This window comes from Pseudochaenichthys georgianus, chromosome 8 (assembly GCF_902827115.2).
Source record: "Pseudochaenichthys georgianus chromosome 8, fPseGeo1.2, whole genome shotgun sequence".
NCBI classification, from domain to species: Eukaryota; Metazoa; Chordata; class Actinopteri; order Perciformes; family Channichthyidae; genus Pseudochaenichthys; species Pseudochaenichthys georgianus.
The window spans coordinates 12,972,340-12,999,696 of NC_047510.2; the positions used below are offsets into that span (position 1 = coordinate 12,972,340).

Sequence of the window (27,357 nt, forward strand, 5' to 3'; positions counted from 1 at the left end):
CATGTAACATATTGCTGGGAATCATACTGTTACAGTGTATGGTGAAAATTGTTAGCGAAAGGTCAGTTGACAGAGGCAGGATCATTTGCTTAGAGCACCTCATCATCCGCAGCAGCGGCAGCAACACAGTGCATCTGTTGGACACAGACAGACGGAGCAATAGAGAAGCTGCTGCTCGGTTCAGAAAATGGCCGACAGATTTTCTAGGTTCAACGAAGAGCGTGATTTCAAGGTAATGCATGTTAAACAATTGACGGTTTGCACATATTTCACCATGTATGTGTGTTTAAGCACATACATATGGTTTACAACGTAGCGGGTGGTTAAATGTAAATGCAAACGTCTAATCTAGATGTCGCTTGCTAGCACCGCAAGCTGGCTAAGCTAACGCTAGTGCACTGCGGTTCTTTTGAATGTTACTTCCCTGACGTCTCAGTGTTTGGCTGCGTGCTATATTTGGCTCCTGTCATTGGTTATTAGCCTTACGATTATGCTTACCACGCAAACTATCTTAACCACGCAACAGCAACATATATATTGAAGTCCAACTAGCTGTTAGTGACCTTGGGTAGTGTGGTTGTTTATCGACATATGCTAACGATGGATTGCTAGTTAGCTTGTAGCTAACTGGTACGCACATTCATTAGCAGTTGTAGTACTAGCTAGAAATGGCTGTATCATTTTGACAACAACCACAGCAGCTAGTTAGCGTGTTAAAATTGACCTAGTTTTAACCAGATGTATGTAGGCTCGATAATAAATGACACATGAAATTATATCTTACAGTTTGCTACTTAAATGTCTGAGGCATGTTTATCGATTGCTTTTAGATCAACAACATATCCTTGTCCACTTATTAGCTGATATTTAAAAAAAAGTTTTATTTCAAACTGTTTTATAACCTGTGTTTTCCTTGCGTAAAGCCTTTACGGTAAAGGTGACATAATTGCTTAACTTTTTTTGTTTTTGTACCGTTGCCAAGACTGGTTTATCTAGCCTTCATTTTGTTTGTTTCTATCATTCGACTTAAACGTACAATTCACAAGTAGAGAAGTTAGTAACAATGGGTTTCCATTTTGCTTCGTTTGTGGGGAAATGTCAAGCAATTTTACAAATAAATCCGTCCCTAGTGAACAGTTTTAACATGCCTTTTTGTAAAGGTTTTAGTTTGCATATTTACAACAGTAGTGCCAGAGTTGAGTTGCTGAATTACATCCACATATGAGCTGTTTGTCTTTCACTTGTCTATCTTTGATCGAGGACCGCACCCAGTACAAGCCAAACACAAAATTAAAGATTACAGAAAACAAGATGACCATGTTAACATGTGTTTTTTTCACCATAAACATTGTCATTCATCATATTTGTTTACTTCAAATTCTTTACATGACATTCTAATCCCCTACTTTAACTCTGCAGCATTTGTACTTTCTGGCAATACATATTTTAAGCCACCCAACATATTTTTAATGATTTAATGTATGGTTATTGACTGATCTCAAAACTGTCAATAGAAGACATCCTTTGTAACAAAGTATGCAGATAATGTGTCATAATGTTTTCCGTTCTAAATATATCAATGCAGTGTTTTGAAATAAATTGTCATTTGGTTTTTATCAAATTTAAAGCAACTTGAAAATTGAGTTTTGGGATTACCTCGGGTTGTAAGTCTGTCATTCAGCTACAAGTTGCAAAACATTTCCTCCAGGAACCATTTTTTCACATGGTACAAATTAGAAAAGTTGTGGTTTCATGTTATGTATATACAATGAATGTTAATATATAGAAGATGGTAAACATATTGTGTGACCAAAAATGTGTGCTTGTATTTAGAATATTTCGAATTGGTTTAGAGTGAAGTAACTGCAGTGTTCAGGGACATTTAAAGGGTATTGATAAAAAAAATGCAACACCTAACTTGTCCTTACATTTTTCTGACGTCATTTGTTGTGTAATATTTGGCCCATTTTTGAAAAAGAGCAAGTGTTTTTGAACAAGAAGCCGTTGATACTCAGTTTGTTTTCTTAGGTATTTTGGGGGGTTCTTTTGCTTTTGGACAGTTATAAACTTTGCTTAAAATGCTGTAGTTGTTTTTTTCAAAAGCAGTCAAGTACTTTTTGTAGCGATGATATGGCGAATGGGTGAATTAGTAGACAGGCCATTACAATTTTAAGCATGTATAATTGCTTGTGAAATTAGCCAGTGTTTTTCCCTCTAAAGCCACTGTGATGCTGTCGAGTGGGGAACTCAGTATTCAGCTTTTTTGTCAGTGAGAGCTAAATGTTGTGTGCTCTGAATGAGTCTGTTGAAGGCAGCTTTGGCTCAGCACAGTGGAGCTCTGTGTGGGAGATCTGCTGTGAAGGATTCATTTGCTCAGTATTCAGAAAGTTTCTCCTTGACTCCATGGACTAAAGCAAGCTGCCAAGCAACACGGAGAAGGAAACTCCCACTGATGGTCTACCTACTATCTAAAGCAAAACAAGTCCATTTGCAATATGGAGCTATGTTTCAGCAGCTTTAGAATGCGGCTTATCTTGAATTGCAAGACACCAGGTTATTTATGAGCATCTACACTGCTGGCTGGCATTAGTTCTCTTATTTGTTAATGTTAAGTGGTATGGAGCGCTCATATCAGCGTTTAAAAACAAAGAGAAATGTTCTCTTGTAATATCAGAGGACACAGCGAAGATCAGTTCTATGCAGCATTGCCGTGGTGTTTGTTTACCAGACTCAGGGGATGAGAAAGCAGCAGAACATACGAAGTCATTGTGGCAGGCCGAGGTTGTGCTTGATAGCACATTAAGGGGTCTGAGCAGAAAGTCAGGAGGAAGAGAGGTGGCTGGGGAAGAGAAGCCAGGGATAAATTGATTTGTTCATAAATAAATCCTTTGCTATTCTCTGAATCTCCTTCTCATAATCCCGGGCTTCACTCATGCTGACGAGAGGTCCTGTCTCATCTGAATTAATGGCTGCCAGTGTGGCATCAAATCGCCTCTTTATGGTGGGCGGATTTGAGTAGTTGCTTATCTCTGCAAAACCCAGATCCCCCTAGAGAATGTAGGGGGTACAGCTGCTTGCATAGCCCAGTCCATGTTAGCATTGTCTTTGCTGCACAGTTCTGCAGCTGTAACCATATACTTTTTAGCAGTGAAGGAAGAAGTCCTGAATAATACAAAGGCAAATCATTTTTTTGCAGTGCCTGTTCCATCTCCCAGATAGATTACTATTGCTAGTTGCTGCAGGCATCTAGTAAATATTGTACCACAAACTATTTTTGGACTTGTTCAGTTTTTTCTGAAGGTCAGTAGAAAAAACACTCACAAACATGACCTTCGTCTCTCTTCTGCTGCTTAAGAGAGGAAGCCATCTGTCTCTGAGCAGAAACTGCTCTATAAACATAACCCTTTTGGTCAGGGTAGCAAGCCCATTACTCACTCTCAGTCCCTCCCAGGGTATGGACTTAAAATGAAATGCTCAATTTGTGTAAGTAAAGCCCAGCTTCAAATTCAGACAACAAATAGCCTAAGGCGGAAGTCATCCTTCACTGCTGCTACTCCTGGAATACATTTACCAGGAATCTGCTTCCTGAAATAACAACCCAAACTTCAAATTAAAGGCTTTTTTAAGTTTAAATAACTGGAAAATGGGATTGTTTATAGTGGAGTAATGGTTTTCTTACTTGATATGTTTTTTATTAAACTATATAAATGTCATAAACATGATTTTATATGCAGTAAACCACATGCTGTTTGTGGAATGTGTGTTTTGCTTTTATTTGAGAGGTAAACATAATTAATGAAGCATATGTTGTGATTATTTTGGCCTGAGATTGCATGATAAACCCAAAAACTACTTAATGCAGTTAAATCCTCACCACTGACTGGAATATTTAGGATTAGCTCAAAAACTGATTTAACTGATGATGATGAAAGAAAGCAAGTCTACATGATATTTCTAAATTAAGCTTTTACATGTTTTTCACTCAGGGTGGGAATCACTTTGACCAGTATGAAGAAGGCCATTTGGAGCTGGAGCAGGCGTCCCTGGACAAGCCCATCGAATCGGTAAGGCTGCATTCATCATCCCACACCATTGGACCAGCTGTGAGAGTGGATGATTGGTCCAGGGAGAAATAAAAGCCACACCTATAAAATCCATTCATTCTGCTCATGTAGATGCATCCAGTGTTTTCGTAAACACACTTGCCACCTAACCTGTAGAATCACCTGTCTCATGGTCATTAATACCCTTTAAGTCCCTCCCACTTCCCATGTCCTCTGCCTATTCCATTTCCTGTGTGATAGTTAAAAGATAATGTATATGCTAGATCTTCCTGTTTCATGTGCAGCTTACAGATAATCATTTGATTTATGTATCAGTCTCCCATTAGTCATTGTTAGTCATCTTAGCACAATGAGATAAGATGACTGAAAGCATGGGGTGGATAAAGCACTGTCATCAATGGCTGTTTTCTAATCATCCTAGCTGTTATTCATTTTTATTTGGTAATGACAAGACTTTATTGTGGATATACCTGCTTTAAACAAGGTTTCTGCACTGAGCCATGTTGAGAGGGTGATTTACCTTTTCAACAACTGATTTGATGATTCACGGATTTAAAATGTATTCAAAGGGTTAAGATCATAAATGCAATCCTCTTGAATCAAGGCACATGTTACCATTTTGCATTAAAAAAACTGCCAGATTAAGAAGTGTTTACACCTGTATATCTGACTATTTTTCAGTGGCTCAAATGTTTCCGATTATAAAAAGTTGGCAGTGCTTTTTCCACTCCATTTAGCAAACAAAATAGCACACATAAGATGGCGTGAATGGCTACATCTGTGTTTGAATGAGTGTGTGTCCATGTAGCTCTAGAATTTGTGTGTAAGTGTTTGTGTCTATAGGACAGTTATCTTATTGTACACAACTTGGGGTGTTCGACATTTCTCTCCTGCAGCGAATTGGCCCCCTATTAGCTAAGCAGCAATGACCCGGTTTGTATTTGCACGCTCTGCTTTCTTACTCCTATCTTTAGGGTCCTTGTAACGCTTCTCTGACTGTCTTTCTCTCTCTCCGTTTCACTACTGTCGCACTCTACATCTATTCTCTCTCTACCTCTACTTCTCTCTCGCTCCCTCCCTACTACACAGTGATTCGTTGTACAGTACCCTCTGTCATTCTGTGCTGGCATGGTGCTTGTGCAACTGGGACTGCATTTTTTTCGCTGAAGAGGCACAAAGATAATGGCGCAGGCAGCTCTCTTTTTTTCTGTCTTTCCCACTCTCTCCACCCCCCCTGCCCCTCTCTGTCACTGAAGCTCTTTGGTGAGCAGGCCCAAACTCCTCTTACCTACACAGTGTCCCATGGCCTCTCCTCAACCTTAGGGATGTGCTTTGAAAGTCAATCAGATAGTACCGGCAATCTAACAGGCATGCTCACTTTCTTCAGATTCTATAATCATCAAACAAAAGCATGACAAATAAAAGGGATTTAATTCTTTCCTAAATTAAAGCTATATTTAAATAATTAACATAGCTAGATTGCAACATAAGTAAACTAGATATTTGAAACATAATTAAACAAGTACATTATGAGTATCATGAAATAAGAACAGGATTGCCTGAGAAAATACAAAAATTGAGATTAAACATTCCCGTCAATTAAAAAAATAAACATTCAAGCAGCGGAATAAATTTAATTTTGAAAGGGAAAAAAAAAACCTTAATTTATTCACAATTTTCTAATTTATCACTGTATGATCAAATGTGTAGCCTATATTTGCGTTTAAGATGTGCCAGAATCTGGCATAGAATTTTTTTTACATCCTGGTTGAGTTTCACTTATAATGTTTTCTAACAGGCACACACACCTCCCACTGTGTGTGGGTGGTGGAGGGGGAGAAATAAAAATAGAGAGAGGTGGCCTTCTCACCTGGCTTGAGTGACTCTTTAGCTCCTGCGCTATTATTTGTGGAGGGGCGTTGAGGGCAGCGCTGCAGCATCACACATGTGGAAAAGACATGGCCACAACTGTGGGGGGTGTCAACTGTCACATCGTCACTAATAGAAATACACACCTTTACATATTCTCTTTGGAAAGTGCATGCTCAAAGACATGGTGGCAGACTGTTTAACTACAAGCAAGTCACTATGAATGTTTGTTAACCCTGAGGATTATTTTAAAGGATCTGGTGACACAGTTTCGTTACATCAGTTATATTTCAATAATACAAATTACACAGTTTATAAGACTGTCAAATGCAACATGTACAAACAGTATAGTCCAAAAATGCTACCCCTTAATCAGCCTTAAACAGTGCACCTAAATGGATAGCTAAAACATCACGGTAAAACACAGACTGACATAGAGTATGTGACAGTGTTGTTACAGGTACACAGGCCTGATCTGTTAGTGAATGCTTTGGCCCAGCTTCTCGGAGCCCCTCCCCCGCCACTTATTGTGTGTGAACTATAGGCAGCTCGAGGTCTGTGGTACTTTATTGGGATCTTTTTTCTCTTTCTGTCTTTCCCCTTTGGTCTTTTGCTCTTTCTCTATAACATTGTTTTTGCATTGCATGTGTTAACTTGGGAGCATTCAGTACTATTTTATCTCAACACTCTGTCCTAATCACTACTACAGTTTTCCTCCAATACTCATCCCTCCTACGTCATCTGCCCCCTTTCAGTCCCTCCAACCTCCCCTCCTTCCCCCTCTGACCCTGTCTAAGCGATATGCAGCGGGCAGCCTCAGAGCCACAGAAACCACATATACGCACCAGAAATCTAAGAATCACATGTACGCAGACCACAATGCGTTTTTCTCTTAGTAAAAATGTTGTTTCAACTTTTTGCATTCAAGAGTTATTCATTACTACTTGTCTCAACTTGTACTACAGGTGCTAAAATATATGGTGTATTAGATATGACAATTTGATAAGAAAATGAAAACGCCCAATCCTTTTTTTATTTTAATCCTGCCCTACTCGTGGCCTACATTATTTGCAACATGGCAAGCTTTCTATTAAGCACCAGCCTTAATCCAGAGAGCATCAGTGATGCTGTGTTCAAGGTCATTGCTAATGCCCTAAAAATAATCTGTTTTAAAGTCAGCAATGGGGTAAGTGTGGAGAAAAAGAATAACCTAACCAAAAAACCCACTTCAAACTGAATGGGAAGGCCAGTTTTACAGTCTCCGTTTAAAGTTACTGGAGACCGCTACAAATGTTGGCTTCAGTGTCAACTTAATTTCCGGTTGATGCATTGGGCTTTCAGAATTATGAGGTAAGTATGTATTTTAAAATGTTTCTCATTTTCCCAATCACTTAATTCATGAAATCTGTTATCCCTTCGCGGTCACTCTGACACTTCCACACTTCACCTCCATTTGCTGGGAAAAAGGAGCCTGCTGTTAAAGCAATTTGACTCTTGATGCACTGAGACAGTTGTTTCCATTTAGTCACACCTGCAAAAGTGGAGACCAACAAGGAATGCACAAGGGAGCTGCAAAAGCTTATGAGGAGCAGCAGTCAGCAGGCCCTGTCCTCCACCAGCACTTCCAAAAACACATTCCTCAAGGACACGAGAGAGGAGGATGAGTAACTGCAGCAGCCCCCCTTTTTCTGCAAGACAGAACCCTAAAGGGTCTGTTTACTCATCAGAACATGCAAACTCTCAAATCTGTTTTTGTGAGCAATAATCCCCCAAAATGATATAAAATATGTAGTTTGAGTTGATTTAGTTGAGTCACTTGCATAGATTAATATGCATGTGTGTTACATCTTTCTCTGGAACCAGAGCATTTTCTAATATCGAGACATGCTCCAGTACTGTAGACATATCAATGACTGCTTCGACTGAAACTATAAGATTACTAAATACTCTGAGGTCTCTAGGTGGGGTCCCCTGCATATCACTTCCCTTCCCCTTATCTTTTTCCATGCACTGCGCCGATGACGGTACAGTTTTAAAAACACCTCTCCTTTTAGATCTCTTTTGTTTGGATAACATTTTCAATTTTTTCTTTCTCCTGTATTAACAGTCAGTTGGTGGATTTATTGACATGCCCTTTCTGTTTGTATACAGTATTATGTTTGTTTAAGAGCAGAGAGAAAGATTTGCATATGTAAGAACTTAGAGAAGCTAGCAGAATTGCAGTTGAAAGCGTTTGGCCGGTTTCTTACGTTGTGTCACGTGTGACTGTTTTTTTGACAGCCCAGTATTTTAAAGCCAGGTTCGTATGGAAATGCCTTCACTCCACTTGCACTGCTGTTGGACTCGCCGTCGTTGCTTTCATCCGTCTGTCTGTCTATTCTTTTGGTGCACTCATCTGTTGTTCAGACACGCAGTGAACGCCTCATCTCCGCCCTCTTAGTATGCTGAGCCCATTTTGAACTAATCTTTTTATTAGTGTCAGCAGTTGCGACTGATGCCTTATCCAACTTGCCCTCCAAAAACAAGCTTTCTATGAGAAACACATTTAATTTAAGGTAGGGCTTATGTTCTCTGAGCTTTCAGAACATTTCATTATAAGACCCTTGGTCAGACTTCTCTAGTTTTCCAGATCAAAAATAAACAAATCAGCAAACGGGGATTGTGTAAACACGAGACAGGAGCAGCTAGTATAGGGTGCATCTCATTTTCCTTTTCCTTAGATCAGCTTATTCCCCAAATCAATATAGATAATCATGTGTAGAGTGGTGCACCATAATACTGCAGTAAGAGACAGAAGCATACCCAATGTCGGTGGGAGGGGAGGCATCCACTGCAGCAAATTCTGCTGTGTTTCCTACATAATGAAGTCAGGGGACATGTTGTCCACCATGCAGGAGGCAACAAACATTAGCCATGCAGCCTATCTTTGGTGGTGACATGCCAAGGAACTGCCAGGCAATGCACAGTGAAAGCATGTCAAATGTAGGATGTAATGTCCCAGTTATAATTTAAAACAAGCAGGTGTCCTCAGTTCCCTTCCCGCCATGTGAGACCCAGCACAGATTCCCTCCTATCTCACCCCGCAGCGGAAAGGGATCTGAATGTAAACACAGCTCATAGATCCATGAAATAGTGGGGGGGAAATACCAAAGCCAACAGAAACAGGAAGTGAGGCAGTTAAGCTTTTCTCTTGGGAGGAAAACATCAGCCAGTTGTCTTGGATAGATGTATTGCAGATATCTGGGATTTCACCGTTCTAAACACGAACCTATCGGTTTTTTTCTCTCTGAAATAATAAATAGGGCAAAAGAAGGCATCAGTTTGCTCCTAAACGCCAACAGGGTTTGAACATGATTATGCCAAATGTACCACAAATGAGACCCTTTGGGCGGAGATGCAGTGTGTGCTGTGTGTGTGAATCCCACTCCCCTTCACATGCACTAACCCATTCAAGCTCAGCTCACCTCCAACACCCCAGAAACTCACCTCCACCATGGCTCAGCCTGCTCTGTTCTGTCCCCACCTCCTCTTTGTCAAAGAGAACTAATTGAGCCCTGTTGAGCCATCACCTTCCTCTCTGTGCCTGATCCACCTGAAGCTAACATAGATGGAGTTTTGTTACCCGCCCTCCACCCCAGCCCGCTCCACCCCCTCTGTATGTGTGCCATTCACGCTACTAACACCGACGATACTTTTTGTTAAAATATTTAACAAAAAGCTGCATGCTGTTTTGTTCCAACCCCTTCACTTTCTGTTTGTGAAAGTGGTGATGTCAATCTCTTTGTGATTATAAATATCCTTTATGTTTGGTTTGTATGTTTTTTTTGGTAGAATGCAGCACTCTGGTGAATGTTAGCAAAGCTTGGAATAGTTATAATCACAACAGAAAACACTGCTTATTAAGAAATCTCATTGTTTATTTGTGCTTGAGGATGTACTGTAGTGTGTAGTGGTGGGATGATCTTGCATTTCACTTAATGTTTTTGTTTTTCTTGCTGACCCATACTAGTGATATAACGCTCTCAGACTTGTGCAATTGCCCCCCTGAGTATACTAGGAACTGCTGTTGTGTGTGTTCTCGCACTTCTCTCTTGCCTCTTTGATTCAATATAATGGGTCTGATCTTGCCCACATGTACATTGTCTGTATACTTTCCTAAAGTATTCAAATACAACCCCAAATTCATATTTAGTTATTCATATTTAGTTCATATAATTGCATTGTTTATGACCAAATGATGAGCCTCTTTTGTGCTCTAGCCAGGCGCCACCCCTCTTATACAACATATTTTCCAGAAAGAGATAATGCTTCTGACAAACTCCTGTTGTGTGCTCAGTCTTAAAATGAAAACACTTGACAAAGTACAGACCAGATTTTCTCGACATCGCCTGCACTTCATTTGAAAAAATGAGGATTTAAATAAGAGGCAAGCTAACAGCACACATTTGTGTCTAATAATGGTTTAGAATCATAATTGTGCATATGGTTTGGATCAGACCATTGATAAAAGACGAAAGATACTGGAGGTGTCCAAATCATTCACAACAGCTATTTCTAGTGAATCCAACGGGGCTACGTGCACACAATGTCTCCCTCTCTTCACCGGCACACTCACATATCCCCTCACACGTGCATATTCTGTCCACCCTGGGCCTTGTAATGGTAATCCAAGGCCCATTAGCCCCACTTCTGTCTCTTCCTCTTGCTATAGTTTTTGTGACCGCTGCATATGTTTTCATGGTGCTCTCCTTGTCATGGTTACGGAATCACAGCAAGCTTGGAGTTTCTGATCTTTGTTTTGTTAATGCAAGATTTCCATACCTGTTCTGTGTCACTTTTCTTTGTGTACTAAGATCTTGCTCTGTAGTGGTTCATATATGTATGCGTGTGTGATACATATATTGCCTCCCTCCTTCCTACCACTCCTCTTAACTTCTCAGTTAGTGGATGTGACTCAATGTTATCTTTATCGTCCAAAGTAAAAGATAAAGAAATGACTTTGCCTTACAAAACAGCACTCTGTAGGAGGGTGTCCTGTAGTTTACAAGCTACACATAGCCTCATGTAGTGTTCATAGTGGACAAGCTACCCTTCCTCTCAGTCTCCAACCATCTACCCCCCCCACCCTAACCGTCCTTACCACTCCTTGTGCTGGAAGACACTGATAATACACGCTGTAGGTGATGTGGATGACAATAATGGTGATGGTGGTGGTTGTGCTGATGATGATAGTGTGATCTGAGTGTCTTTTTGTTTTTGTTTGTTTGTTTTTGATGAAAACCCAACAGGGAAAAGCTCTTCTTATTATTGGAATATTTTTGGTTTTTTTCTCCTCTGTTCTCTCTGCTAGGATAACATTGGGCACCGGCTGCTTCAGAAACATGGCTGGAAGTCGGGGCAAGGTCTTGGCAAAAGCATGCAGGGTAAGGACAAACTCTTCTGAACATCTGTTTGCAATGTATGCTGGTGGTACTGAGCCACCAACCCTATGTCATTTTCTTCGCCCTCACATTTCTAGGTTTTGTTGTATCAGCAAATGTTTCTTTTCCGTTTCTTTCTCTGGTCTTTTCCTTTGTGTCTGTTGCTAGCTAAAATCAATTTGTATTCAAACAAACCTCATTCCAGTTCCTGTCGCTCTCTCGCTGCTGTTCCCTGGAATGGAAGAGGGAGGGGAATGTTTCAGAGGCCTTGTAAAGGAGTTACACCGAGGGCAGGGACCATAGTGGGTTGAGGGATAGGAGTGGAGTGTTTATTTGTCTTTCAATTATGCAATACAGATTAAAGCGAGCTTTCGGTCCTCCTTCAAAATCACAGTATAATTGAAGACAGCCTTGTTCACATTCAGTTGTTTTAGCCAACGAACTTTGAGAACAAGTGGTTATGGATTTATGTATTGCAGATGTGCTAGCACACAAGTCTTGCATCATCTCCAGATCTTACCCCTGGTTAAAAACATACATCCTCTTCTCAACTTACATTGCCGGAAAAGAAGCTAAATGTACCTCTTCCGAAACATTGGGGCAGGGTTGCAGCTGCATTATAACGAAGAGCACATGGTTGACTTGGAAACACTAAAATGGTAAACAGGGTAGCCGGAACTCTAGCCAACAGAGCTGTCAACTTGCAGGAATGCATAGCACACCCTTTTTTTTCAAGGGCTTTTCCGGCCTTGTTGTAAATGCAATGTAAGAACAGGCCGCTGTGACAATGCCATTGGACCTAGTCCAGAACCAATGTATATTTCGAAAAAGGAAAAACCTCCAGAGCTCTGACTGCCTTCCACCATGTTAACATTGACGCAAAACAGACCCACGTTGCATGCTCCGCCTGCTTCTGGGAGACTGTTGTTAACTTTGGTTGATGCTGGACAGTCTGTTTTTAATGATTTAAAAAAAGATAGTGATACCAATTTTAATCAATTTTAGCATGGTTTATTATGAACCAGATAACCGTTTCAATCCTACTCTATAGTTAGTATATTATTTACTTAAACTGATTAACATCATGTGTACACCATCCGTTCCATTTTTTAAGATCGAGAATTGCGGTCTCTTCCGAGTGAAGTAAAAGCGGTGCTGTAAAAATGCTCTGAAAGCTCTTCCCATTGAATGAACTTGTGTAGAAAGCTTTCAACAAGAAAGCTGCATTAGAGAAGTTTACTTTCAGGAGACATCTGTAATTGGATGTCCCAGTTGATTGACTTGCTGAAAGAGGGGGCAGGCCTGAACAGAGCTGAGTGTGGGGGTTGGTCTTGGCTAACGTCAGCACATCATTAGCTCGACCCTGCTCTGCTCGTCGGCTCATTGGCTCAGAGGCAGTGGTGCAGAGCCCTGGCATGTTTCCACCGAGCCTCTTCCTGTCTCATCAGCCTCTTTCTCTCACTTTCTTTATTCTCTCTTTTAGTTTGAACTTCCTAACTCCCTCTTCAGAGCTGCACCCTTCCATGCACTTTCTCCAAAGAGGATGACGTATAGCATTGGCCATGAGTGATGACATCACTGGCAAGCGAATGGGTCCTGGCAGTTAGCTAAGAACCAAGCTGGTTTTTCTGCATCATTTCTGGCATTTAGTTTTGTCTGCCTCCTCAATCGTGTTCTTTTCTCTCCTGTCATCCCACACCATTTTAACATCAGAGCTTTTATTTCTATAACTCTCATGCAGTCATTTTCTTCTACTTATTCTTCTCATTTGTTGCTTAAGAGCATTTATTTCCCTTTAAACCCAGCAAGAAGGTATCTGCGTTCAGAATTTAATTTGTATTCAGCATAATCAGATTATGAAAAGTCCATGCCTTCCCCGTGTTTGTGGTTTTGTAATACAACAGACACAGAAGACTTGATGAAAATATGCATTCATTTGTATCAGGTGTTTAGAAAACAGGGGTTTACCCTGCCTATAGATGTCCTTGCTTTTGCAGATACCGGCTGTGGTGCTCAACTTCGTTGTAAATGAGAAGAAAAGGAGGAATGGCTCCCTCTCTGGAGTAGGGTTGCCAGAAACTGACCATGATCAAAATCGATTATTCGGCAGCCCTGGCGAATAAAACAAAAGGAATTCCGTTGTTGTCTTTACTGTAACATGTTTAACAGCACAAACAACAAACAAGCATGTCATCACAACGACGTGGCCTTGAAGTGAAGTTGGTAATGGCCAGCTGTGCTGCGTCTTTCTCTGTAACCTCTTTGGCGTGCTTCGCACTCAAATGCGAACGCATTGTTGAGGTTGAGCTGTGATAGACCAACGTCTTTTCTCAGAGCTTGCATTTAACTTCCTTTGGACTTGTAAGTTCGAAGTAGTTCCACGAGGAGGAACTCTTTTTACCTGCCGCTTTGTTCATCTTTAGTCGCACGAGAGAGGGAGAGGGGGGGCGGGGGTGGGGTCGGTGTGTAGCTGCTGCAGCAGCAGTCTGCTCTGCGCAGGCTTCCTCCAAGTTTACAGTAAAACAAACTGGTGGTGTGACCAATGGCCATTTACAATTATTAATACTATTACTATTACTATTATTAGCATATATATATATTTATATATATATTTTGGTTGAAACTAAGCCAGAAAAAAAAAAAAAAAAACATAAATAATAATTAAAAAAATTTAAATAATAAAAAAAAAATATATAAATAAAATCGATTTTTAAAAATAATATTCGATTATGGAGACTGTAACGAATAATCGCTGGCATCCCTACTCTGGAGTCACTCTTGTCTTTATTTAGATCTGCTCTCCACTGTGTCGGATTGAAGTGTCATGATATATTGCAATCTGACATTTAGATATTACATTTTGATTGTGTTCATTGGTGAGCCTTCAGAGACATGCAGAGCTGATGACTGGCTGTTGAGCTGCGTTGAGGCCACCCTGGCACCTCTTGTTCATGCACATATATGGCCGTGGATCCCTGTGTCGTCTCATAGGTGTTCTCGGCCTGACGAAGGCCAGGGACCAGAGTAGACCAGAAAGCTGCGTCATTCTGGGCAGGCTGACAAGTGATTCCAGAGTAAAGACGCAGCAGTCATTTCTGAGCTTAGCATTTTGGTGTGCATGCATTTCCATCTGGCCTTGAACAGCTGAATAGCAATCGATTTGATGTGATAAGAATGTGTGCTTTGTGGAGAAGAGAACAAGTAGCAGGGGCTGACTGTGCTCTTGTGTTTGCTGCTGGCCCCTCTGATGTGTGGTTATGTAAGCGTCCTGCTTTGTGGGCAGATGAGACTGCAGCAAAGTGTGTCCAGTTGTTTTGTAGGAATGAATGGCCCATGAAGGTGCCTACTATCTCTGTTCAAATTTGCTAAATGCACTTGTAGTGTCACACAACACAAAAACGCCCTTGCATCACATTGAAGTTGGCTGGATAATCATTATTATCTTCCTTTCCTGTCCTGTCCTCCCTGCAAGAAGAGAAGGTTTTTGAAGTTTGAAGTGAAAGCATTGTGTCCCCTTTTTAAGTTTTTCACTGTATTGACTTTGTTCTTATTCTTCTTTTGTCCTTTTTGCCCCTTTTTAGGTAAGGTTTGTTGGATCCCCTCTGTATGTCAGTATGTGTGTTTGGGTGTGTTTTCTTTCTCCCACTCTGCAGTTGACCTCAATGTAACACCCCTTTGACAGTGTACCGTAGGCTAATGGCCTCTGTCAGCTTCCTCCTCTTTGCTTCATAATCACTAAACCTTTATTTCAATCTGCACAATGAGTAAAGTGCTTCGATTTGAACAAAGAACAACAATCCATTTCAAATCAAGGTAGATTTAGGAAGCTATGATTCCATCACATCCCTTAGAATCATCATCTCCACGTCCGTTAGATTTTTTTTTCCTCTTTGAGTTTCCGTTGCTGCTGTCGGGTATCTGATTGGCTGTAACCACGGCTCAGACTTTGAATGGCTTGCAGAGTAGACATGTTTTCCCCCTTCTGCTTGTTTGCCTGTTTCTACCTCAAAATCTGTGAAGCTTGTGTGTATGTGTGTGGTCATCATGTGGGACTGAGATGTGTGTGTGCGTCTGTTACTGACCGGGCCATAGAGTCAACTTACAGGGAAAACCTCACCACCTTTCTACACCCCAAATGTCTCTGTCCCCATGGTAAAACACTCCCGTCCTCCCCCCCGTTTCTTTGCCCCTCCTGCACAGCATGTTTGTCCTAGCGGTGCACTCCTGCCTGCCTCAAACCGTCACACTCACCTGGGGCTTTAAGCAGTGTTGGAGGTACTGAGCTACTACTTTAACAGGATAGAGTGAAATGTAACACATTTTTAGGATACTTTGGGAAAACTGCTGCTAGATAGCAACACAGACCACGCTCTAAGCACTGCTCAAAGCCTTGCTGGCTCTTTGCTCAGGTACATTTTTATGTATGTCATGTGTTCACTTGTTCTAGGGTAAAGCACGCCCCAAAACAATCTCGCTGGCTGTAGGCTAGTAAGGAAATGAAAGATTCTCAGGGAGATTTGCTTTGACTGGGCTGACGAGCATCTGCCTTGCAAAACGCTTAAAGGGGGGAAATGGTGGTCGTCCCTAAAGGCATCAATCGTCTCAGACTAGATAGTTGTCCCCATGGTAAAACAAAATTAAACGTAAAGACTGGCAACAGAGGCTAGGCCTGTCACAATAATTACTTTCGATTTTATAGTACGATATTTGGACATGACCACAAAGGTTCTAACGGACCTTGATATTGCCTGTTGCACGAGTGTTTGTAAAGATAAGAATGTCACGAACAGCATGCCAGAATAAACAGTGAGGTTTCCATGGCATTATCAGACCTGCATTGCGCAGTTCTGTTATCAGAGCCAGAGTGTGTTCCATTTCTTTTTTCTATTTCTGTCACATTCCAATCCAATATATTAATATACTTAAGGAGTTAAAGTCTGTTGCTATTTGAAATATTTTACTTGCATTATTATGCCATTATTTCATCAAATCTGTGGCATAGAAATAGTCTTTAAAAATGTCAATAATGTAATTTATCGGAATATGATGCAGTGTATTGTCCAATCTAATGTAACTATCGTGACAGGCCTACCAAACTCTCCACAGTAGATGTTAGTTTTGATTCACAACTCTTGCCTTTTAGCTTTTACCTATCATAGTTAATATTGAGTTGTAGGTTTTTTTAATCACTCCCTTACCCATTGTAGCTCCTCTAAAACCACCTATATGACTGGGTTTCTAATTTCTCTTCTCGGTAAAGGTTAAAAGTGAAGGTTTTCAGTAATGGAGGGATACAGGACTTGGGGCAGATTTTGTAAGGGGGGGTAGTTTGGTACCTTGGGGGCATATTGTGGTTTAGAGAGTGAGGCAATGCCAGGCTAGGCGCCCGGGGACTGGGACCAGTGGTTGGGAGAGAGTGGTGAGAGGAAATCCCTGTAAGCACCTGGCCATGAGTGAAGGGAAGAGGGGGGTGGGGGGGTGACACACTAAACCCCCTCTGGTAATAAACCCCAAAGACACACTCCAAACCCCACCCTCCCTTCTCTGTGTGCCTCAATCTTCCTGCTTAACCAATTGGTGTTTCTTTTTTACAGCGATTTGATCCTGCCCATGTTGTGCTGATGGTAAACTTAGTGGTAAATGTTATTTTATCCCCCAATTGAATTTTCTTTATTTTTGTTTTTATTTCTCCCATTTTTTCGTTTGTTTTCCTCTCATCAGAGCACCAATGCTACATAGGCTTTCAATTCTCTCTGTATTAGTCCTCATTCTGCTGCTTGTATATTATCATGCATATGTATTACTCTTAGAACATTGTCATTTTGTTTGTTTTCAGTTTTTTTTTTAAACCCTGTGATTCACACCCTGTGATTTAGATGCACATTGTTTTTGTCTGGTCCCTTTCTTTTCCACTGGAATGGGTAACGTGGAAGTATTGTCACTGTGTTTAAAGATTGGTGATAGTTTGGGATGATTGTAATTGTTCATTAATCTTTAATTCTGGGCCTAGCTTGTGACTTCATTCAGAATAACCACTGCAGTGGCTGAAAAACAGACCAACCCCTTGTCTTGGTTTCACTTTTCTGCTGTTGGGTAAAGAGTGTGAACACACGCCTATCATTTGATAGTCTTGTGCTCTACATAGCATACAGTCAGTCCTCTTACTACTTCAGGGGAATAAAACCACTCATATGACAGACACTGCAGTGGGACTGAGAGTCCAGGCAGGCCATTCTATGTTCCAATGCCCATGCATCTATGATTTCAGAATTAATATGTCATTGGGCTGTGATGACAATATTATAAAAACAATGCAGGAATGAACCGGATATTAACATCAAATTGTGTCCAGGAAGTAATTTTCTCTCCAATTGAAATGCATTAATTCAGAGTTTAAGGGAAGCTTAAAGCTTTCAAATGCTTATTAAGTAACTCTTTGGCTCAAAGTATAACTCGAGCCAGAAAATTAAACATGTATGGTATTAGCCTTCACTTTTTCTGTCTTATAGAAAACAACTCTTAATTTAAACTCAATTTTGTAAGAAACTTAAACCATACTTGTGACCGGTATTTCACAAGATAAACTTTGATTATACATTCCATATGCCCAATGGTATATATATATATAAAACATTGATTCATGAAAAAAAACTAACTTGAAAATGTGGGAGGAAAAAACTGAAACCAAACCGAATTGATAATCACTATCAGTAACAACTGATTGTTGTATCTGGCTGGCAACAGAGGCAGCAGAACTAGTCCAAATTATTTTGCCTTTTGTTTTGAGATTCCCCTGTCTGTCTGTCTGTCTGTCTGTCCTCCCCTTACTCCCCATACCCATGTTTTACCAGGTAAGTATCCCCATCCCTTGCACTGTCACCATGGCGATACCTGGCCTATGACGTCACTCTGCTGTAGTTCAGTGCTTGTGTCCTTTTTTAATTTTTATTCTGTCTTTCTCTCTGCTTTGTTTGGCTGATTATGAGTGGATTAAGCAATTATGTGTCAATCTCCAGAGTAGTTTTGATTTTTATATATTTTATATCTGTAATGTTTTTTTTTTTGGTTGTTTGTTTATTTTTCTACAGTTAATTTCTTTCTAATCTAGCTCTTTTCACAGCTTACGTAACATAGCTGAAGTAGACAGCGAAAAATACATTTCTCAGCTCTAAGTCATGATGAGGAAGGGGGCCAGGGAACACATTTGAACCTGAGGACAGTGGAAGGGTCAGCAGGCCTGCGGACCGTCCAGAAAGAGACAATGCATTAGGCCTCAGATAATATTAGGTGGCTTTGTTCCTCTCATGGGGATGTCGCAGCAGCTGCGCAGGCCTGTTGCAACTCCCTACACACACACACACACACACACACACACACACACACACACACACACACACACACACACACACACACACACACACACACACACACACACACACACACACACACACACACACACACACACACACACACACACACACACACACACACACACACACACACACACACACACACACACACACACACACACACACACAATCTAACATACCACACAAACACACTCAAGCTGTAGTGTCCTTGATAAACTTGGCATTCTGGTTTGACAGGACTGCAGCAATGAATGGGTGGAGGAGGGGCGGTGGGTTGTACGACTACACTGAAAATAAATGCCAACAGATCTAAACGGACAGTCTTGTTTCCAGTTACTTTCTTTTGTAGGACATATTGCTAAACAGCCCTGTTGCCCTTGACCTCATCTAACAACACATTTGCAGCTAATTTGACTCATTCAAAATGCAAACCAGCAGCCATGTCAAATGTAAGGAAAGTAAGATAAAGTGTTTTATACTCGGTGGCTGCAGTAAGCTGTGAGAATGGCTGGTGTTTGGTTCACTGTAGCTTTCTGGTCTCTTTGCACTTCAAGGCAAATTCTCTAACCCCAGCCCCCTATGCTATGAAAGCAGGCTGTTTTCGAGCTGGCCCCATGTCCCAGTCTCAAAAACTCACCTCGTCCTCTCTCTGTCTCTTTTCCCTCAGGACGCACCGACCCAGTGCCCATCACCCTCAAATATGATGTCATGGGGATGGGACGCATGGAGATGGAGGTGAGATTCCGTTCCCCCCCCCCCCCCCCCCCAATCACTATATGTTGTTTTTTGACGTAAAAACTTCAGTTTTAAAATGCGCAATTGGCTCTATACTGATGTGTGATGTTTTGACATCTCTGATTGTTTTCATATTGGACAAGACCAGTTCTTAGTTGAGCTGTCATGGCATCTTAAACTAAATGCCACAATACATTATGATACAGTAACACTGTCTGACTAAATACACATGAAGATGTTCTGCTGAATCTGCTGGCTGCACAATGTTCCAGTGTTTTCAGTTCCTGTCGTAAATTGCATTTGACCTTCACAATTTTCGCTGAATATCATTCCTTTGCCTTCAGGAGGATTTTTTTTTTTTTATATTTATGTTTGCTACATTATGCATAACTGCCTTGTAAATCATAAGTCCTGTCCTGTGTTCACCTTTGAGAAAAAAACTAAAGAGAAATGTATACTTCAGATGTTTTGGTTTCATGTTTTGCAATTTTTGGATATAAAGAGGATTTATACAGCCACCTGCAAAAAGAGATGACTAAGTTACTTTTCAGTTGAACAATCTGTCACCATCAGAAACAAGTGGAAGAAAACAGAAGTAAAACAAAGTGACCATCAGAGCTCGTATGGGCCTACAGCATAACTGCTTGTTCACACAGTTCATTTTGAGTGGCATATAAGATGAATGAAACTACTGTGTTGTCTGCAAGTGCTGTAACTGCTGTCTATGCTTTTTAGCTGGACTATGCAGAGGACGCCACAGAGAAGAGAAGAGTGCTCGAAGTTGAGAAGGAAGACACAGAAGAACTACGGCAAAAATATAAGGTGAGCTAGTTCCATTCTCATCAGTGTTGATTCTACTAGGGCTGCTGTAGTACATCTCACATAGAAAGAAACGGGAGAGCAAGTACTCTAGTTACTGTCATTTGAGTCTAATCTTCTACTTTTCAAAAACACTCACTCATTCCTTTCTGTTTTCCCCATCAACAATAGGACCAGGTGGAAAAGGAGAAAGCCATTGCAAAGGCTTTGGAAGACCTGAGAGCCAATTTCTACTGTGAGCTATGTGAAAAACAGTACACCAAACACCAGGAGTTTGACAACCACATCAACTCTTACGACCACGCTCACAAGCAGGTATGTCAGAGGGTCAATTCTTGGGTGCTTAACGAAGGTCTTTTTGCGTCAGAATATCTTGTTGTGAGAGAAAAGTTCCTGATGTGTTTCGTTTCTCCCTGTTTCGTCTAATGCAGAGGCTTAAAGAGCTCAAACAGAGAGAGTTTGCTCGTAATGTGTCATCTCGCTCCCGGAAAGGTGGAAAAAAGCAAGAAAAGATGCTGCGCAGATTGCATGAGTTGGCTGAGCAGAGGAAACAACAGGACCGGTAAGAGCTTATTCCTTGAGTGCCCTCTGCTGGCTTGATTTCAAAATATATCTGTCGTGGTCACACAGGTGCATGTCTTGAAGGATCACCATGAAACTTGCTAACAAAGACCACAGCCATAGATTTCTTATTATTTTAACAATTCAATCTCACAGGACAAATATCGAAATGAATGTTCCGTTTTGTCCGAAGGACACCAGAATACAGTTTATTGCCAAGGTTTTCACTTGCAAGGAATTTGCCTTGGGGTTTTGGGCATTCACTAAACATAAATATATTATGAGGAAATGAAAAGACAGGTGAAGTACCGTACTTTTCGGACTATAAAGCGCACCTGCATATAAGCCGCAGCAGCTAAATTGTCCGTCTGCCTTGCTCTCGTTCTGTCTCTCGGTTCCACATTTACTTTAGCGCGCTACCTGTCTCACTCTTTTCCGGCCTCCAGCTTTTCCTGCTGGAGCCGCCGCTTAAAGGTGGCGGGCGCGGACCGGTCATAGAGCCCATAGAGTTAAAGGTGGTTAATTTTACCTGTAAAATCCATAGATGTAGGAGGTTCCCTAGTGGCCGTTAGCTGTACAAACAAAATGGGGGGAAAAAGTCGCGGCTTATAGTCCGAAAAGTACGGTACTACAAATGCCAAGAACATAAATACAGAAAAGATAGGAATAGAAATCTGTACAATGTGACAGTAATTCCTTATTACTGTCAATATGTTGATCAAACTGTATCCTGATACTGAAAACAACCAGGACCCTGTCAAGCCCTTTGTGATGACAAACAAAAAGATGAAGCATGCAACCATCCAGTTAACCTGTCACCGAAGTAACGTCTTGTATTTCTTCAGTTGTAAACATTCATCCCAGTTCTCATTGTTATCATGCTTTTGTGTTACAGCACTCCAGGAAGTGGGCCCATGTTCAAACCTACCACAGTGGCTGTGGATGGAGAGACTTTAGAAGATGGCGACATAATGCCTGAAAACACTGATTTGACAGACTGTGTGCCGGAAGCACCCCTTGAAGAGAAAATTGAGGAAGCCTCCCCAAAACCAGCTCCAACCATCAGCTTCTCTCTGGGGAGGAACAACTCCTCATCCCCGACCCCTAGTGGGGCATCCAAAGTTAGTGTGTCCTTTTCTTTTGCCAAGAAAGCCCCAGTAAAGCTGGAAACAGCCGCCGCAGTGTTTGCTGATCATGGCGAGGAGGCTATGGAGGATGAAGAGTCACAGGATGGAGAAAAGGCTGGAGGGCAAGAGGAGGTTTCTGGCAGCAGCTCGGACAGCCCTAAGGAAGGTGAAGGTGAAGGAGAAGGTGAAGGAGGAAGTGAAGCAGGAGAGAGCGTGAGTGTGGCAGTGGCAGAAGAGGTGGAGCAGCCTGATGACGGAGCCTCTCTAGCCTCCACTCTCAACAAATTAAAGATGATGATGAAAAAAGAGGAAGGATATGCAGGACAGGAGCCGGAGTACTATCACTATATACCTCCTGTTCACTGCCGGGTGAAGCCTCACTTCCAGTTCCTGCTGTTTATGAAGGCCACTGATCAGTGTCTAATCAAAGCAGACGACGAAGAGGAAGAGGGGCAGGAGGAGAGGAAGAAGGTTGAAGAAACGACTAAAGAGACAGAGCCCGACGCTACAGAGGAATGCAGACCTGAGAAAGAACTAGATAATGTCCCTCCATCCCCTGACCCAGAGCCGACTCCTCCGTCGCCTAAAGCAAAGACGGAGGATGTCTCTATCCCCGCAGCAGATACAGTCTCATTGCCCACTTCCCCTGTTCAGAAAGCGGAGAGCACACGGGATAGAAAGGATTCCAACTCGGGTCCTAAGATCCCCACAGGTCCCTTCTTCCCAGTTCTGAGCAAAGATGAGAGCACTACTCTGCAGTGGCCCTCTGAGCTCCTCGAATTCACCAAATCTCAGCCCTCCCTGTCCTACAGCTGCAATCCCCTCTACTTTGACTTCAAGCTGTCCCGCAACAAAGGAGTGCGTGCTGGGAAAGCAACAAAGTCTCCAAAGCCTTGTGAAGTGTCTAATGACAAGGGGCAAGAGATGGCGGCTTCAATAACAACAACAACAACAACAACAACAACAACTGTAGATGCAAAGACTAAACCTGGAACCAGCACTGACAATGATAAGCCAACAAAAAAAGGAGAGCTTGAGCAAGTAGAAAGTGAGGAGCAGAAGCTTCAAACTGGAAGCACTAGTGCCAAGAAAAAAAAGAAAAAGAAGAAGCACAAGAAGTCTGCAAAGCACTCAAAACGCAAGACTGGAAAGGATGGGAAGGGAGCCAAAGAAGATGCGGAGGGTGAGACCGAGGCAACGCAAGAGAAGCCCAAAAAGAAGAAAAAACACAAACGGAAGAAGAACAAAAACAAGGATCCCAATCCAGGTGAGGCAGCTGTTGATGAAAAGGAAAAAGCCAAACCAAAGTCAGAAGATAAAACCGTGGCCTTGTCTGTTCAGCTGACAACTGGAAGTGGAGAAGCTACAGGAAACACAGCATTAGAAACAGGGAAGAGGAAACGTGCTAATAAGGAAGTGCCTTGTAAGTCTGGAGCAGAGGAAGGAGGAGCTGGAAAAGGCAACGACAAAGTCAACTCCTCAGAGGAGCACAGTGGCGCAAAACGACAAAAGACTGACTCCAGTGAAAAATCTCAGAGTGCCTCCTGCTCCTCCTCAGCCCAAAAGAATCCCGGTCCCGGTCGACCTCCCAGCAGCGGGAGTGAAGGAGGAGGGGGCTCTAATGCCAAGCGCTCACGGCATCACAGGTCAAGTCCTCGGGAACAACGGCGTCACCACAGCGAGGAATCGAGGCGGTCCTGTAGCCGCTCTTCGAGGCGGGGGGAGAGACGGGGCAGCAGTCGCCGGCGCCATCATGGCCAAACCTCCCGCAGCCACTCGTACTCCAGCAGCTCCGAGCGCTCCTCGGCAGGCAGCAGCGCCTACAGCCGTCGCAGCCGCAGCAACTCCAGCTACAGCAACTACAGCAAAGAGGGCCGCAGGCGGAGGCACTCCAAACGCTCCTCAGACTCCGAGTACGAGCGAAGAGGAAGCCGAGGACATAGACGATCCAGGAGACATCGTTCCTCCTCTTCCTCCTCAGAAGAATCCCGATCACGTTCACGCAGTCACAGCCGCAGGAAGAGGCACCGGCGGCACCATCGCAGCAGCTCGAGAAGCTCCAGCAGCTGGAGCCGCAGCACCAGCCCGAGATCCTGGAGGCGCAGCTACAGCCGAAGCCACAGCTCAGCCAGCCGATCCTCCAGCTCCACCAAGGGCTCTTCTCGCCGACGAGCTCCCAGGGCTCGAGGAGTGGAAACCGACGCACAACGCAGAGACTTCAACCGCTCGTGCATCTACCGCTCCCAGTCTCCGCGTTCATCTTCCTCACGAGGCCTTAACCGCAACACCCATTCATCCAGCTCACAGTCTCTGAGGCAAGGGGGGTCCCGGGATGCAGGAGAACAGAAAAACAGCCTGACTGCACGCCAGCTGCTGGAGAAGGTTCAGTCCAAAAGGAGCTCTGAAGATTCTGCCACAGGAACAAAATCTGGGAATAAGATTAAAAATCCACCACAGGGATACTTTGGACCCAAACTACCCCCGACCCTGGGAAGCAAATCCATGCTGCCGCTCTTTGGTAAGCTGCAGGCCGGAAAGAAACCCCTGTTTCCCCTCACCAGACCTATGGAGGTTGATAAATCAGGAGCTGGAAAGTGTATTGAGCCAGAGGTTATCCTGGTAGAGGCTATACGGGAGTTCCCCCCTCCCCCCCCACCACCAGCTCCCCCGGTGCAGAAGGTCGAGGAGGCCCCACAGGTCACAGTTGTGCAAGAGGAGACACAGCATCCCGCTATAGAAGCTCCTGTTCACCAAGAACCCCTGCCGCTGTTCGAACCCGATGAGCCTTCCATGGCGATGGCCCAGTACCAAGCAGAATCTGGACAGGACCCTTCTCAGAACCCCATGATGGAGTCCCTCATGCCAGAAATGCAGCATCAGCAGCATCAGATGCATGTCTACCCTTCTTACCCCCCACCCAGCCTAGAGGAGGAGTGCATGGAGGCGGAGGAAGACGGCCTGGCTCCTTTAGAGAGTCAGCCCATCACGTTCACACCAGAGGAGATGGAGAAATACGGCAAGCTGCAGCAGGCTGCTCAGCAGCACATCCAGCAGCAGTTGATGGCCAAGCAGGTGAAGACTTTTCCCTCAGCTGCTGCTGCCAGCCTGGCCCAGCCCCCCCCTCCCCCCACCATGCAGCAGATCCACATCCAGCAGCCCACTATGTCCATGGCCTCCGGCACATCAATCACCACAGTGCAGCACGCCATCCTGCAGCACCACGCAGCTGCAGCCGCAGCCATGGGCATCCACCAACACCCTGCACATGCCCACCACCCTCACCCTGCACATGCCCAGTTAGCCCAGGTACACCACATTCCCCAGCATCACCTCACCCCCATCTCCCTGTCTCCTCTGGGCCACTCCCTGAGTCACTCTCTGGGACACACTCTGGGACACTCTCTGGGACACACTCTGGGACACTCTCTGGGACACACACTGGGACACTCACTGGGACACGCAGGATTGATTCCTGCCCACCACACCGCCTTCCTCTCCGGGCAGCCAATACACATTATCCCAGCATCTGCACTTCACCACGGCCCCTTAGCTCTCCACCATGTACCACATGGACTCTACCCCACACTTTTTTCATCCCGCCCCTCACAGGCTGCTGCAGCAGCAGCTCTCCAACTTCACCCGCTGCTACACCCCATCTTCTCAGGGCAGGACCTCCAGCACCCACCTAACCATGGCTCCTGAGTGATACAAGCAAAGTATAGTCACAGCCACAACCACTGAAAGAAAGAAAGACTGGACCTGAACCGGCTTCCGTCAGGGTTTGGATGAAGTCTTTGAGACAGAAAGCTGTCAATCAGCAGCCCTTCTACTGACCAATGGGCAGGAGTTGTAGCCACAAAGTGGTGCTGCCTGTGTCCCACTCAGAGTTGACATTTTCCTCTGGCTTTTGCAAGATATTTTTTTATGCATTGCCCTGAACTTCTAAAAAAGAAGTTCAAGTTTAAAGAGACTTCTTAAAGACATGGTTTATATTCGAACTTGAGGTAAATTAACACAACCCATTTACTTTTGAATGATGAATAAGAGAAATCACTGGAGTTTGTTTTCCATATGAATATTATTTCTGACTTTTTTGCTCATCTTGGCAGCCATAGAGTGACGTGCTGGCTGAAGCTATAAGCTGCACCATGTTAAGGTGAGGAGTACGCGGTAGGCTTTGACTCTATAATGTACCCTTCAGAGACAGACTACTTCATATTTACTGGTATTGTTTATGTTCTAATATGACTACTCGATCTCTATTGGATCCTTGGTCTCAATTCATTTGTAATGCAGTAACGTGTACATATATCAGTGTGTAATGTGAAGAATCCCACCAATGATGACCATATACAACGACCGCTATGGTGTCCTAGTCGGTATGACAATGTCCCTTATGAATCATTCTCTTAGTGGGAAAGACAGGGGAGGGGGGGGTGGTTGAAGGAGGGCTTTGAACATCCCTGATGCTCTGAGGCAAAGCTCATGTTCCCTGTGTGGGGGTGCACCTGAATAAATTGCACTGAAAATCTGTACATCAAGATGGTGCGTTTGCATCATGTAACTATAAGATTGTAGTATACTGCAATAATTGTATTTTTCTGTTTTTAAATTATTTTCCAGAATGCTCTTCAAAAGAAGGGCTGTGTTTTGCTTTTGTGTAATTTTGTAAATAAAGCGGCTGTAGATTAACCTATTAACGTTCTAGCAGGTTGGTATTGGTAAAAGCAGAATTACAAGATGGATGGAAGACGGTCACGTGAAATGTATTCTATCAAGTTTGTTTCTAAAAGAACCCGGTTCACAGTGGCTGGGATGGCAAAGGGTGGGGGTCTGTGAAGCAGTAGCACCTCTGTGTTTCAGCAAATAAAGTCTTGAGTTCATGTGTGTTTTTCCATAATATGCGGGGTTAAAGAAATTCACATGTTAACATTTCATCTTTCAACCACTCGGCAGTCATTAGAATAAACGCCAGCATCAGTCCCTGTAGGGATCAGTGTCCAATATTAAACACTAGGTGGCGCCCTAGCTGTCTTAATACTTGTGAAAGCTGTAGATCAACAAGAAACTTATCAGCAGAAGAATTAGAACCTCAGCTTTAACCCATTTTTGTGTTGTTTTTTTACCTCAGCTCCTTTGATGAGTGTATAATGAACTGTGAAGCCATAAGCATAGGAACGTTCTATTATATTAGGCTTGCAAGCTAGAGCCTTGGCTTCAAAATGTCTGTTTTTTCCCACTGGTTTGAGACATTTTCTCATGTTGGCCGAGTATGCTATTTTCCGGTTACTGCTCCAAAAAATAAACTGCATTAAAATAAATGTTGATGCTAATTATTGACACATCCTAGAAGGAATTTAAGGTTTTAATATTGTGGGTAATGTCCACAGTA

At 43.0% G+C, this 27,357-nt stretch overlaps 1 protein-coding gene across 7 annotated transcripts; it reads left to right on the top strand.

Annotated features, from left to right (window-relative positions):
• On the top strand, window positions 1-27,286 carry gpatch8 (G patch domain containing 8). Of its 7 annotated transcripts, none has more exons than XM_034088715.2 (9): window positions 3,987-4,064; window positions 4,961-4,997; window positions 8,214-11,356; window positions 14,935-16,989; window positions 19,391-19,458; window positions 20,194-20,280; window positions 20,449-20,592; window positions 20,709-20,839; window positions 21,734-27,286. In XM_034088715.2, exons 5-9 carry the CDS (start codon window positions 19,432-19,434, stop codon window positions 25,665-25,667), a joined length of 4,323 nt encoding a protein of 1,440 aa, XP_033944606.1. In that variant the 5' UTR covers window positions 3,987-4,064; window positions 4,961-4,997; window positions 8,214-11,356; window positions 14,935-16,989; window positions 19,391-19,431; the 3' UTR covers window positions 25,668-27,286. The 7 variants fall into 7 exon arrangements, with proteins under 7 accessions (XP_033944601.1, XP_033944603.1, XP_033944606.1 ...); XM_071203981.1 differs by having other exon boundaries at window positions 16,948-16,989; XM_034088711.2 differs by lacking the exon at window positions 14,935-16,989 and having other exon boundaries at window positions 8,214-8,232; window positions 11,284-11,356.
• Window positions 27,287-27,357: the final 71 nt, after the last annotated feature.